This window comes from Canis lupus, chromosome X, assembly GCF_011100685.1.
Source record: "Canis lupus familiaris isolate Mischka breed German Shepherd chromosome X, alternate assembly UU_Cfam_GSD_1.0, whole genome shotgun sequence".
NCBI classification, from domain to species: domain Eukaryota; kingdom Metazoa; phylum Chordata; class Mammalia; order Carnivora; family Canidae; genus Canis; species Canis lupus.
In genome coordinates this window covers 123,179,462-123,194,611 of record NC_049260.1, presented here as the reverse complement: position 1 = coordinate 123,194,611, position 15,150 = coordinate 123,179,462, and the positions used below count along the sequence as shown (strand labels likewise).

General features: G+C 46.6%; 1 protein-coding gene across 2 annotated transcripts in view; it reads left to right on the top strand.

Annotated features, from left to right (window-relative positions):
- Positions 1-15,150, top strand: part of TEX28 (testis expressed 28) — a 42,719-nt gene that overhangs the window by 23,411 nt on the left and 4,158 nt on the right. The window contains exons 1-3 of one of the 2 annotated variants that reach the window (XM_038588705.1): positions 240-805; positions 6,157-6,256; positions 10,777-11,507. In XM_038588705.1, the coding sequence (XP_038444633.1) occupies positions 765-805; positions 6,157-6,256; positions 10,777-11,507 (872 nt within the window). In that variant the 5' untranslated portion in view covers positions 240-764. Of the gene's footprint in view, positions 1-239; positions 806-6,156; positions 6,257-10,776; positions 11,508-15,150 lie in introns of those variants that run through there. The other variant, XM_038588706.1, reaches the window with a different exon arrangement.

The window sequence follows — 15,150 nt, the reverse complement described above, 5'->3', positions numbered from 1 at the left end:
TTTCTTTATGTGTTCCTTTGTAGTAGCAATTCCAAGAGGGAGGCCTCCGCGGGGGGGGGGGGGTCCAGGATCTACTTTTGGGGTGATGCGGCCGGGCTGGAACTAGACGTTGCACACGTCCCGCATGTGCTGAATGTAGCGAAGGGGACTTCTTCACGCTCTTCACAGTGTTACAATGGTGAAGTTGCGCTGTAAGCAATTCTATCGCAAAAAAAAAAAAAGAGAAAAAAAAAGCCACCCTAGAATTGTACTCTTTGTTGGTCCCCTAGGCTCCAAAGCAGCCCTTCCCCGGGTAGGCTTTTTAGCAGATGCGGAACGCTGTCCTCAGACAGTGTGGTGTCCTTCTGCTGACCTCTGTCTCTCTAGAACCTTCCGTAGGGCAAGCCACAAGCTCCTTGTGACTGCTGGCGTGGCGTTAGCCCAAAGCTAGCCTGCAGCTTTCACGATGGAGCTTGTCTGCTGGGAGCTCCCAATCTCAAGGTCACAATGTAGTCTCAGGGAGCTGGTCCCCTTGACTTGGAAGTGATCTTACAAAAACCAGAAAGGCTCCCCCACAGTGTGACACCCGCCCCCAAGACACTATATCCTAAGTTCAACTGCTGTGGAGCATCTTTACTCGAAGCTGCCGAGCTACTGGGAGCCCTCGATCGCCCCTGAATGCGGATGGGCTCCCCCGCCCCCCGTTCCTGTTGGGGCAAAGGGTATATCGTTGACAGTGTCACCTGATCCGGCCTGGGTGCTCATCAACGACCTGTACGCCTCGGATGACTGAGGGCCCGTCTCCCCACAGCCTCAGCAGCACTGGGTATCGTTAGTCTTTCTAACGCGCCGCCTTCTCACAGACCAGAAAGTTCTTTTCGGTCATTGCTTTGATTTACGTTAGCCGGATAACCTTGTAGTTGCACGTATTCTGTGTGCGTGTTGCCATCGGTGCTTGTCCTTTCTGATTTGTCTATTACTGTCCTTTACTGGTTTGATGCTGGGTTGTTGGAGCTTTTCCAGTTTGTAGTTTTCCGCGTCGATGAGCCTGTTCTCCATCAGACCTATTGCAAATCTTGTTTTCACGACCTGTTGCTTTTGGGTTTTCATTGATTTTTGATTTTTTAGAAAAGGTTTTATTTCACGGCTTCTCGCCCTTTTGGCTAAGATCAAGTGAGTAAAGATTTTATTCATTTGAGAGGAGGGACGGAGCGGCACAGCGGGGGAGGGGCACACGGGCTGGAGAGGGAGAAGCAAACCCGCTGCGGATCGGGGAGCCCCACGCAGGGCTGAGCCAGGACCCCAAGATCATGAACCTAACGAAAGCAGACGCTTAGTGGGCTGAACCACACCGACTTCCCCCAGCCTGTTGCTTTTTAAAAATGTTAAGACATATTTTAGTTTTAAGAAGTGTTTGAACTGAAACCTAAATGGTGCTTTTGATTTTTATGCCTTTTTTTTTCCCATGGGGAGGTTTGAAAAAAATATTTTTAAAGATTATTTATTTATATGTTCACGAGAGAGGCAGAGACACAGGCAGAGGGAGAAGCAGGCTCCAAGCAAGGGAGCCCGACGCGAGACTCGATCCTGTGACTTCGGGATCACGCCCTGGGCCGAAGGCAGGAGCTTAACCATTGAGCGACCCAGGCGGCCCTGAAAAAAATTTTTTTAAATAATAGGCTCGGGGCACCTGGATGGCTGTTGGTTAAGCAGCTACCTTTGGCTCACTTCGTGATCCCAGAGTCCCCTGCTCCGTGGGGAGCCTGCTTCTCCCTGCCTCTGCCTCCTTCTTTGCCTCTCATGGATAAATAAATAAAATCTTAAAAAAAAATAAGGTCCACGCCCAACATGCATCCCAATGCTGAGCTCAAACCCACAATCCTTAGATGAAGACCTCAACTGAGATCAAGACTTGATGTTTGACTGAGCCACCCAGGCACCCCTGAAAACTTTTATGTAGTAAAATATGTAAATCTTTTTGTTTATGAAATTTTAGATTCAGTCTTGTTCAGGAAGCTCTTCTTCACACAAAGATTGTAAAAACACTATTATGTCCTTCTAATGCTTTTATTGTTAGATTTTTATGTTTAGTTCTTTATTTTCTCTCCTATTGTATATGATGTAAGGTAGCACTGTAATTTAATTTTTTTCAAATAGCCAGTTGTCCCAAGCGAATATTTATTATTTGCTTTCAAAATTTTTTTTTGCGGGAACCCTGGGTGGCACAGCGGTTTAGCGCCTGCCTTTGGCCCAGGGCGTGATCCTGGAGGCCCGGGATTGAGTCCCACGTCGGGCTCCCGGTGCATGGAGCCTGCTTCTCCCTCTGCCTATGTCTCTGCCTCTCTCTCTCTCTCTGTGTAACTATCATAAATAAATAAAAAAAAATAAAAAAAAATTTTTTTGCTATTCCTTTGCGTTTTCTCTTCCAAATTAATTTAGGAAGCAATTAATTTAAGAGGCATAAGATATTACCACTGGGTTTTTAATTGGGATTTCATTGAATTTATAGGTTGTTCAGAAGGCTGACATATTTATGGTATTATTCTCTTCAAGGTCATAACATAGAGTCATTGATTATTACACCTTATTGTCATCCTATTTTATTTTATTTCATTTACTTTATAGAAATATTTTATTTATTTATTCATGAGAGACATACAGAGAGAGAGGCAGAGACACAGGCAGAGGGAGAAGCAGGCCCCACGTGGGGAGCCTGATGCGGGACTCGATCCTGGGACTCCAGGATCATGCGCTGAGCCAAAGGCAGATGCTCAGCCACTGAGCCACCCAGGCGTCCCTGGCATCCTATTTTCTATTTCCTATTTACCCTAATTTCTTTCTTTCTGTGCCTCCTTTCCTTCCTTTTTTTTTTGGATTAATAGAATTCCACTGTTTTTCTCCCCTTGGTTATTTGGATGTTATGTACCTGGCTTTTCTTTGTGCTGGTTATCTTTAATTTTTCCACCAACATATTCTCTCAATTTTGAGAGCTTTTTTTTTTTAAAGATTTTATTTATTTATTCATGACAGACACACAGAGAGAGGCCGAGACACAGGCAGAGGGAGAAGCAGGCTCCCTATGAGGAACCCGATGTGGGACTCGATCCCAGGACCCCAGGATCGTGACCTGAGCGAAAGGCAGACGCTCAGTCACTGAGCCACCCAGGTGCCCCATCAACTTTGAGTTTTTAATGATATCTATATTTATATCTAAATTCCGCAATAGAGGGGATCCCTGGGTGGCGCAGCAGTTTAGCCTTTGGCCCAGGGCGCGATCCTGGAGACCCGGGATCTCTCTCTCTCTGTGTGGGACTATCATAAATAAAATAAATAAAAGTAAGTAAGTAAATAAATAAATAAATAAATAAATAAATAAATTCCGCAATAGAACCAATCATTAATAACTTTTAATTTTCTCTATTTCTTACTTCCATTTTATTTTCTTTTAAGGATTTTACTTTTAGGGGCGGCCCAGGTGACTCAGTGTTTTAGCGCCGCCTTTGGCCCAGGGCCTGATCCCGGAGACCCAGGATCCAGTCCCATGTCGGGCGCCCTGCGTGGAGCCTGCTTCTCCCTCTGCCTGTGTCTCCGCCTCTCTCTCTCTCTCTCTTTGTATGTGTCTCTCATAAATAAATAAACAAAATTTAAAACAAAAGATTTTATTTTTAAGCAACCTCCACACCCACTGTGGGGATCAAACTTACAACCCTAGGTCAAGAGTTGCATGCTGGATGGACTGGGCTAGCCAGGCGTTCCCTACTTCCCTCATTTTTTTTTTAAATCTTTATTTATTTATGATAGTCACACAGAGAGAGAGAGAGAGAGAGAGAGAGGCAGAGACATAGGCAGAGGGAGAAGCAGGCTCCATGCATCAGGAGCCCGACGTGGGATTCGATCCCAGGTCTCCAGGATCGCGCCCTGGGCCAAAGGCAGGCGCCAAACCACTGCGCCACCCAGGGATCCCTCCCTCATTTTTTTTAAAGAAATATTTTATTTCTTTATTCATGATAGAGACACAGAGAGAAGCAGAGACAACAGGCAGAGGGAGAAGCGGGCTCCATGCCGGGAGCCCAATGCGGGACTCGATCCCGGGACTCCAGGATCACGCGCTGGGCCATGCTCAGCCGCTGAGCCGCCCAGGCTTCCCTGGCATCCTATTTTATATTTTCTATTTACCCTAATATCTTCTTTCTGTGCCTCCTTTCCTGCCTTTTTTTTTTGGATTAATAGAATTCCACTGTTTTTCTCCCCTTGGTTATTTGGATGTTATGTACCTGGCTTTTCTTTGTGCTGGTTATCTTTAATTTTTCCACCAACATATTCTCTCAATTTTGAGAGTTTTTTTTTTAAAGATGTTATTTATTTATTCATGACAGACACACAGAGAGAGGCCGAGACACAGGCAGAGGGAGAAGCAGGCTCCCTGTGAGGAGCCCGATGTGGCATTTGATCCCGGGACCCCAGGATCACGACCTGAGCCAAAGGCAGACGCTCAGCCACTGAGCCACCCAGGTGCCCCATCAACTTTGAGTTTTTAATGATATCTATATTTATATCTAAATTCCGCAATAGAACCAATCATTAAGAACTTTTAATTTTCTCTATTTCTTACTACCATTTTATTTTCTTTTAAGGATTTTATTTTTAGGGGCAGCCCGGGTGGCTCAGTGTTTTAGCGCCGCCTTCGGCCCAGGGCCTCATCCCAGAGACCCAGGATCGAGTCCCACGTCGGGCGCCCTGCAGGGAGCCTGCTTCTCCCTCTCCCTGTGTCCCTGCCTCTATGTGTGTATGTGTGTGTGTGTGTGTGTGTGTGTGTCATGAATAAAATATTTTTTAAAAAAAGATTTATTGCAAAACATGTCAATCCCTGGTTTCCTCCCACTTAATTGTCCACTCCCTAGAATCAACCACTTTCAATCCTTACAGCTGCTTCTTTTGATATTTACCCCCAATTCTCTAAATTGTTTTTGGTTTTGTTTTTAAGGATTTTATTTATTTGAGAGAGAGGAGAGAGTGCGTGAGTCGGGGAGAGGTGCAGAGGGAGAGGGAGAAAGACAAGCAGACTCCCCGCTGAGTGTGGAGCCCCGACATGGGGCCCGATCCCAGGACCCCGAGATCCCAACACAAGCTGAAAGCAGATGCCTAACTGAGACACCCAGGTGCCCCTAATTATTATAAAATAATTTATAGTGCTATTTTTTATTTTCATGTTTTAGGAATTATTGATCAGGTTTTAATAATAATAATAATGTAGCTCTTTCTCACCCCCCTCCAATCCTTCCCATACAGTTTGCAGTGATCTGGGTTAGAGCATTGGTGTTCACATTATCAAGTCCATGGAAACCCTGGTTATAACTGAGCCATCACTCGGATGACTTTTCTTTTCTTTCTCAATGGTTCATTTACCTTAGACTTAACACTTGTCTCCCCCCACTCCCACGTTGCTTATTCTCAACTGTTTATCATCAGCCAGCACTTCCCCCAGCTGTCTACATCTCCTCTCCAGCTGGCCAAAGATGCCCAGCATTCCATGTGTTTCTTTCCCTTGGAGTGCTCTCTCCTGGAACCCCCCCCTTTTTTTTAAGATTTTATTTATTTATGAGAGAGAGAGAGTGTGTGTGTACGAGCAGGGGGAGGGGCAAAGGGAGGGAGGGGGACAAGCAGATTCTGTGCTGAACCTGAACACAGAGCCCAACACAAGGCTTGATCCCAGGACCTTGAGATGATGACCTGAGCAAAAACCAAGAGGGACACTTAACCGACTGAGCCACCCAGGCGCCCCTCTTCTGGAGCCTTTTGACTTGCCCTCCAGCTGACAACCTGGGCACCCCTTCCATCATCCAGGAGATTCCATTTGCTTCCTTTTGACCTGTTTTATAGATCTCCTCCCTACCTCTTTCTTAGGTTCCTCTCTGGTTGCAGTGGTTCTCCTTCTCTAGTAGCTTCCAGAGAAAGAATGCAGGCGAGGTAAACGATTTCAGCTCTTTCATGTCTTTAGTCTAGTCTCACAACAGGTAGTTTAGGTGTAGAATTCTAGGTTGGAAAATCATTCCCCCCACCCCAAGTTTGGAGGCATTACTTCATTGCTTTCTTGTTCTCCAGTGCTTTGCTGAAAAGTCTGAGGACATTGACTTCCAATTATTTGAATGTGATCTATTTTTTTTTTCTCTCCAACAGCTTTTCTCTCAGCAATTTGAAGATATTACTCAACTCTCTTCTGGATTTCATTGATACCATTAAGAAGTCAGTTTTTAGTCTGAAGGTCATGGTTTTAAAGGTAAATAGCTTTTTAAATCTGGCTGTTTTAGGGATCCCTGGGTGGCTCAGCGGTTTGGCGCCTGCCTTTGGCCCAGGGCATGATCCTGGAGTCCTGGGATCGAGTCCCACATTGGGCTCCCTGCATGGAGCCTGTTTCTCCCTCTGCCTGTGCCTCTGCCTCTTTCTCTCTCTGTCTCTCATGAATAAATAAATAAAATCTTAAAAAAAATAAATCTGGCTGTTTTAAGATTTTGTGTACAGGTGTGAACCTAATACTGTTTTCCTGTTTGGGATTTATTGAGCTTCTTGAGTTTCTGGACTTGTGTACTTCGTCAGTCCTGGAAAATTCTTTTTTTTAATTTTTATTTTTTATTTATGATAGTCAGAGAGAGAGAGAGAGAGAGGCAGAGACACAGGCCGAGGGAGAAGCAGGCTCCATGCACTGGGAGCCCGACGTGGGACTCGATCCCGGATCTCCAGGATCGCGCCCTGGGCCAAAGGCAGCGCTAAACCGCTGCGCCACCCAGGGATCCCAGTCCTGGAAAATTCTTTGGGACAATCTCTTAAAATCTTGCCATCCCTTCATTTTCTTAGACTTTCTCGTTTCATCTTCCACGTCTTCTGATTTTCAGTGTTTTTATTTTCCAAATTTTGTGTTTCTTTGTGCCTCTGTGTTACGTCCTGGACACTTTACTTTTTAAGATTGATTTTATTTATTTATTTATTTATTTATTTATTTATTTATTTATTTATTTATTTATTTATTTGAGAGAGTGAGCAGGGGAGGGACGGAGGGAGAGGCAGAGAGAGAATTTCAAGCAGATTCCCTGCTGAGCGCAGAGCCTGACACGAGGCTTAATCTCACAACCCTGATATCATGATCTGAGCCAAAAATCAAGAGTTGGACGCTTAACCCCCTGAGCCCCCCAGGTGCCCCTGAATGCTTTCTTTAGCTCTGTTTTACAATTTACTAATTCTCTCTACGGCTATTTCTAGTGTGCTATTAAATCCATCTATTGACCACTTAAAAACTTTTAAAACCATGAAATTTGGCAGATGTATATAAAGGAGCAGGAAACATCAACATGCATTTTTAGGAAATAATGATAAGATGAACTCGCTTGTACTACTACTCAGGTCAAGCACCTTGGCCCCACACGTCTCTCCCAATCACACTCCCCTCCTTCCACTTCAGTGGAGCCACTGTCCTGATGTTTATGCTACCAGTGCCCACACTTTTCTTTATATCTTTATAGTCTATTGCCCCTAAACAACATCCCTTTGTTTTGCCTACTTTTGAACTTTATATGAACCAAACCATACAGAGTATGGATTTCTTTGTGTTTAGCTTCTTTTATTCAACATTAGGCTTGTTCATTCATGTTTTCAAGGCTGTAGTTCATTCTCATGGCTGTATAGAAGTATATTGCTGAATATTTTACAGTTCACTTGCATCTTTTACTACTGATGGGCAGATGGGTTGCGTCTAGTAGTTGGTTATTGGGAACATTAGTGTGCCTGTTTCCCAAGGCTATTCCTATTAATACAATTGCTGGGCCATTTGGTATGCAGGTCTTCGACTTTACAATTTACCAGTGCTTTTTCCAAAGTGCTTGTACCAATTACTCTCCCACCTGGAGTGATCAAGAGTTCTTATTGCTCCACATCCTCGCCACAATTTATTGTTATTAGTTAGTCTAAGTTTTGCCAGTCTGCTAGGTGCGTGGTGGTATCCCATTTTCTGAATTGAGGTATAATTTGCATACAATGAAATACAAGCCATGTATTATAATATAATCACTCCTGATTTACACTAGGAAATCAATTGCAGATTGAAAATTGTTGTGAAGGCTCTGACAGTTAAAAAGTAGAAATAGAAAAAGAAAAGTAGAAATAGAAAGAGGCTCCACCTGTTCTTTCTTTAAAAAAAAAGATTTTAGGGATCCCTGGGTGGCCCAGTGGTTTAGCGCCTGCCTTTGGCCCAGGGCGCGATCCTGGACACCCGGGATCGAATCCCACGTTGGGCTCCCGGTGCATGGAGCCTGCTTCTCCCTCTGCCTCTCTCTCTCTCTCTCTCTCTCTCTCTCTCTCTCTCTCTCTGTGTGTGTGTGACTATCATAAAAAAATAAAAAAAAGATTTTATTTTTAAGTTATCTCTACCTATATCTATTTGAGCATGGGGCTCAAATTTGCACCCTCGAGGTCAAGAGTCACCCACTCCACCGACTGAGCCAGCCAGGCGCTCCTCCACCTGTTTTGACCTTACGTACCTCTCCTAGCTCATCACTGTCCATTCTGCTCCGGCCCACTGGGCTCCAGCTCTGCTGCTATAGGCATCTTTATTTTAAAGATGAGAAAACTGGCCCTCAGAGTGGTTTATTAATTTTTCCATGCGAGGGACACATTCATTTGCATGACAATAGAGATTTTCACCCTGGACCATCAGCTCTAGATGAGCAAGAAATGTGTCTGGCTTCTGTGCCACGCGGCTGGCGCTCAGGAAATGTGTGTTGAATGAATGACTGAATGAATCTATCAGGATGCAAACTCCTTTCCTACCTCTTCTATCTTATTTTTATTTTTTTAAATTTTATTTATTTATTTTTTGTATAAATTTATTTTTATTGGTGTTCAATTTGCCAACATATAGCATAACACCCAGTGCTCATCCCATCAAGTGCCCCCCTCAGTGCCCATCACCCAGTTACCCCATGCCCCCGCCCACTTCCTCTTCAACACCCCCCCAGTTCGTTTCCCAGAGTTACGAGTCTATCTGCCTGGCAGTAGTAAGATAAGAAGCCATATGGGTTGATGGAAACAAACTCATTCCATACTTTTACAAGAGTAGTTCTTTTTTGTTGTATATTTTTTTATTGGTGTTCAATTTGCCAATGTATAGCATAACACCCAGTGCTCATCCCGTCAAGTGCCCCCCTCAGCACGCGTCACCCAGTCACCCCCACCCCCCACCCACCTCCCCTTCCACTACCCTTTGATCATTTCCCAGAGTTAGGAGTCTCTCATGTTCTGTCTCCCTTTCTGATATTTCCCACACATTTCTTCTCCCTTCCCTTCTATTCCCTTTCACTATTATTTATATTCCCCAAATGAATGAGAACATACAATGTTTGTCCTTCTCCGATTGACTTACTTCACTCAGCATAATACCCTCCAGTTCCATCCATGTCGAAGCAAATGGTGGGTATTTGTCGTTTCTAATGGCTGAGGAATATTCCATTGTATACATAGACCACATCTTTATCCATTCATCTTTCGATGGACACCGAGGCTCCTTCCACAGTTTGGCTATTGTGGATGTTGCTGCTATAAACATCGGGGTGCAGGTGTCCAGCGTTTCAGTGCATCTGCATCTTTGGGGTAAATCCCCAGCAGGGCAATTGCTGGGTCGTAGGGCAGGTCTATTTTTAACTCTTTGAGGAACCTCCACACAGTTTTCCAGAGGGGCTGCACCAGGTCACATTCCCACCAACAGTGCAGGAGGGTTCCCCTTTCTCTGCATCCTCTCCAACATGTGTGGTTTCCTGCCTTGTTAATTTTCCCCATTCTCACTGGGGTGAGGTGGGATCTCATTGTGGTCGTGATTTATATTTCCCTGATGGCAAGTGATGCGGAGCATTTTCTCATGTGCGTGTTGGCCATGTCTATGTCTTCCTCTGTGAGATTTCTGTTCATGTCTTTTGCCCATTTCTTGATTGGATTGTTTGTTTCTTTGCTGTTGAGTTTAATAAGTTCTTTATAGATCTTGGAAACCAGCCCTTTATCTGATACGTCATTTGCAAATATCTCCTCCCTTCTGTAGGTTGTCTTGTAGTTTTGCTGACTGTTTCTTTTGCTGTGCAGAAGCTTTTTATCTTGATGAAGTCCCAATAATTCATTTTCCTTTTGTTTCCCTTGCCTTCATAGATGTGTCTTGCAAGAAGTTACTGTGGCCGAGTTCAAAAGGGGTGTTGCCTGTGTTCTCCTCTAGGATTTTGATGGAATCTTGTCTCACATTTAGATCTTTCATCCATTTTGAGTTTATCTTTGTGTCTGGTGCAAGAGAGTGGTCTAGTTTCATTCTTTATGAAATGAGATCTATACCAGTACAGTTGGTATTCCTTGGAAGAGAGAAGTCCAAGAACAGACAGGACATCTGTGGAGGGAGGATTCTAGCCATCTGGGGGTTCTAGTGAGGTATAGTCATAGAGTGAAAAGTCGAGTGCTGGGGACACCTGGCTGGCTTAGTCGGGGGAACATGCGACTCTTGATCTCAGGGTTGTAACATCTATAGGTTGTGAGATCACTAAAAAAAAAAAACAAAAACAAAACCAGGTGCTGAAAGGAAGGGGAGAGGGGCGTAGACGTTGAACTGGACCTCCCCAGTCTGTGTTGGGCCCGTGTTGAATGCACACATCTTGCATACATAAGTACCTGCGCTTACGCCTAAGTGTGTTTACAGAGTGAGGCAATGCCATGTCCAGTTCTACTACCTGCAGCTCCCAGAAGCACCTGTTAATGATTTCTTGTCTCCCCACGCAGGCAGAACGCGCCAAGGACCCAAGTGCAGCCGTTGCCTCCAGCGTTCCCTCACGCAGGTCCCCGTCGTCTGCTGAGGATGGCCCCAGTGGCCATTCCAATGTCTCAGACAGGGAGATGGCCGGGAACTTACAGGACACCATCAAGCACCGCATCCTCTACCTCTTAGAGCAGCTGAGAGTGGAGAAGGCCAGTCGGGACGAGAACACCGTGGGCTACCTCAAGCTGGTGTCCAAAGCCGACCGGCACCAGGCCCCCCACATCCGGCAGGCCTTCGAGAAAGTGAACCAGCGCGCCTCCGCCACCATTGCCCGGATCGAGCGAAGACTCCGCCACTGTCACCAGCAGCTGCGGGAGCTGGAGGAGGGCCACAGGCCCAGGGGCTTGGTGCTCAAGGCAGAGAGCAGCCTGGCAGGCTGCAAGAAGCCTGGCGACAAGGCCCCGTTTTTAGAACCCCCCAAGCCGGGTGGGGAAGACTGCCTGTCCACCGACCTCTCTGACATTGTCAGACACTCGCCCCTGGAGAGTCACTTCCTGGCCTTGCAGGGAGGGAAGTCCCCAGGGGCAAAGCGTGTGGCCCCACAGCGAAACCTGCTGTTGCAGAAAATGAAGGAAGACCTGAAAGAAGTCACGGATGTGCACCTCAACCTCCAGGTGTCCTATCAGAGCCTAAAGGACAGGCATCTGATGGACCTGCAGGTGTCACTAGAGGCCCTTCAGGAAGAGAAATGCAGGTAAGGTGCAGCCCTTTCATCTGCCTTGGCTCTGGGGACAGCAGCCCCCAGGACCGTCTGCTGGACTGTCGGACTGCCGGCCAGAGAGTGAAGGGGATCAAGGACGCGGACTTGGAGGGTCGAGGGGGAGGAGCTGGTCAGTGTTTCTTTGGGCAACTGAGCCCCGCAGCGGAGGGGGCTCATGCCTACTTGCTGCCACACTCCTGCCTGGATCCTCTGCTGGCGAATGAGGCTCTTCTCAAGGTCCGGCCCGGTGGTCCCAGAAGCCGTGAGCTCTGACCTGGGTGGTGAGAGACAGTTGTGGTGGTGGTGAGCCCAGCAGGTGGCCATCACTGGTCGGGGCGGGGGTCCTGCATCTGCTGGGATAGAATGGTATGGGAAGCAGGGTACCTCACCAGCTGTGGTCCTTTCACCTGTGCTCATCGCTGAGTCGGGGCAAAAGGTCCTGGGTGGGATATTTATTCTGAAAATGATTGGTCTTCTGGGGGGTGCTTTCTCCCCCTGTGTGGTGGGTCAATTTTATTTTCATCTAAGACGACTAAGGCCCACAAATGAGGGGGGCAAACTCAGTCCCTCAAAGGACCCACGCCATTCCCGTTTGGGCCTTTTGTCAGGTCCTGCCGGCCTTCAGCGGTGCCGCAGTCTTCCCCCCGATGCCCCCAGCCTGTTGCATCAGGGACTTCCATTGGCTCTAACCTTTCCAACAGTCTGGCCAGGGCAGGAGGGATTCACTTCGACGAATCAAGATTCCCAGTAAAGTAAGATCTCTGCACTCCCTTTGTACCTCTGTGTATGCGGGGAAGAGGCACTTGGGAATCAGTCTTCTGTTTTCACAGGGAAATGGTACCTGCGTTTACACTGTTTGACAAATCTGTAAAGGACAATTAAAAAATATTGGGGGAGCGCACCTGGTTGGCACCATCGGTTAAGCATCTGAGTCTTGGTTTTGGTTCAGGTCATGAGCTCAGGGGCATGGGATCGAGCCCCACATCAGCTCGTGCTCTGTTCAGAGCCTGCTTGAGAGTCTTCCTCCTTCTCCCTGTGCCTCCCACTCATGCTGTTTCTGTCTCTCTCTCTCTTAAATAATAAATCTTTATTTTTTTAAAAAAGATTTTATTTATTTATGAGAGACACACAGAGAGAAGCAGAGACACAGGCAGAGGGAGAAGCAGGCTCCAGGCAGGAAGCCTGATGTGAGACTCGATCCTGGGACTCTGGGATCACGGCCTGAGTCAAAGGCAGATGCTCAACCGCTGAGCCACCCAGGCGTCCGTAAATAAATCTTCAAAACATATTGTCAATTAAGATAACCAGTTGTCAAATAAGACAATTGTCAAATAAGATAATCAATCAGAATTATAGGATTCTTTTGGATGTGATTTTTGTAGGACGTGGCAACCAAATCTAAAACGTGGGGACTCTTACTGCCCTTTGGTCAAAATACCATCCATTTCCAAGGTTGGATTTTTTAAAAAGATTTTATTTATTCATGAGAGACAGAGAGAGAGAGAGAGAGAGAGAGAGAGGCAGAGACACAGGCAGAGGGAGAAGCAGGCCCCATGCAGGGAGCCCGACGTGGGACTCGATCCCGGGACCCCAGGACCATGTCCTGGGCCGAAGGCAGGTACTTAACCGCTGAGCCACCCAGGAATCCCCTCCCAGGTTGGATTTTTTAAAAAGATTTTATTTATTTATGAGAGATACAAAGAGAGAGAGAGAGAGGCAGAGAAACAGGCAGAGGGAGAAGCAGGCTCCACGCAAGGAGCCGGATGTGGGACTCGATCCCGGGACCCCAGGACCATGCCCTGGGCCAAAGGCAGGTACTTAACCGCTGAGCCACCCAGGAATCCCCTCCCAGCTTGGATTTATATAAAACAAGACTAGAGCTCAGTGGCAGGTACACATGTCCCCATAAGTTTCCATACTCATTTGCCAACAGGCCTGTTCTGTTCTTGCAAGCTCTTAACCCCTTAGCAAATCAGGATCTGCCAGTAGTTCGGGGGAGCAGGATGGCCTACCTCCCTCAGATTCCCTGTGAATTCTACAAGCTTGCACCTCTGAAAAAGCTGCCCCTACTGCCATTGGACCGTGATAGGAGTGTGAAGTAAACTATAATTGTGTTCAGCCACTGAGATTTATTTGTTGGCTACAGCGATCAGCTTACCTTAATTAATATACGTTAGAAGCAACAAAGCAGGTCTGTATGACTCAGATTTACCAGGCGACGTGGAGAATGGGCAGGAGAAGACTTTATATAACAACAGTGACAGCAGGGAACAAGTAGCGCTGTCACCTGTACTGTTCAGTCGCCCACTTTACAGATGGGGAAATGGAGTCTCACGGAGGCACAAGCGTGTCCGGCCCTGTGGCTTCCTAATCTACGTGAAGGCCACACAGGAATTCGTTGCATTTTTAAAAACATACGTCTCCCTCAGATCTTTTTAAAAACCTTTATGTGTGCTAGAGGCAGATATGACATATGTGTTGACGTCAGTGAAGTGTCACCTGGTGTCCACACTTGTGTGGTCACCGCTCAGGCCCCTGTGATTGTCAGTTCTTCTGGTGTGTCACAAACTGAGATTCCAAACTGAAAAGTCCTGTAACACTTCTCACAGGTAAATGTGTTTGCTTTCAAGAGGGCTTTCTTTTATTTTTAATTGAGATGAAATTCACAAAACAAAATTATGCATCTTGAAGGGTACGGTTCAGTGGCATTTAGTACATTTTCAGTGTTGTGCAACCACCACCTCTGTTTGGTTCCAGACATTTTCATCGCTCCAGATGGAGACCCGATTGCTCCCAATTCACCTTGCCCCAACCCCTGGGAGCCACCAGTGTGCTTTCTGACTCTCTGCATTTGGCTTTTGTGGGTATTCATGTGAATGGAATCATACAGTGTAGACTCCTTTGTGCCCATCTTCTTTCACCCAGTGTAATGGTTTTGAGACTCATCCACGTCGTGCATAGGAGTAGGTTCACTCTTTCTTGCTCAGCGGGATGTACAGAGGCACCACAGTTGGCCCATTCACCGGCTGCTGCTAGGAGCTGTTATGAATAAAGCTGCTAGGGGCCCCTGGGTGGCTCAGTGGTGGAGCATCTGCCTTCAGCTCGGGGTGTGATCCCGGGGTCCTGGGATTGAGTCCCGCATCGGGCTCCCTGGGGGGGACCTGCTTCTCCCTCTGCCTGTGTCTCTGCCTCTCTCTGTGTGTCTCTCATGAATAAATAAATTTTAAAAAATGTGAATAAAGCTGCTATGAACCTTCTTGCACACCAGCTTCTAGTGGCTGCCAGGCTCAGCTTATGGCCACATCACCCCAATCTTCAAGGGCAGTATCTTCACATCTCTGTCTTCACATGGGCCTCTCCTCTGTGTGTAAAAGCTCCCTCTGCTTCCCTCCTGTAAGGTGCGTGTGGCTGCACGTTTGCTCAGGAGGACCGACTCCGTCCCTGCCGCATTACCCCACTCTACCTGTAGGGCTTGATCCCTCTTACAGCTCTTCCTCTCTCTCAGACTTCTTCAGGTTGGAAGCCACCAGCTTCTAGCTCAGTTTGCTAAAAAACAGTCCTCAGGTATGATCAAGAATATACTCTTTTTCAACAACAGTAAGGTTGAGGGCATTTTGTATTAGCAAGGGCAGCCTTC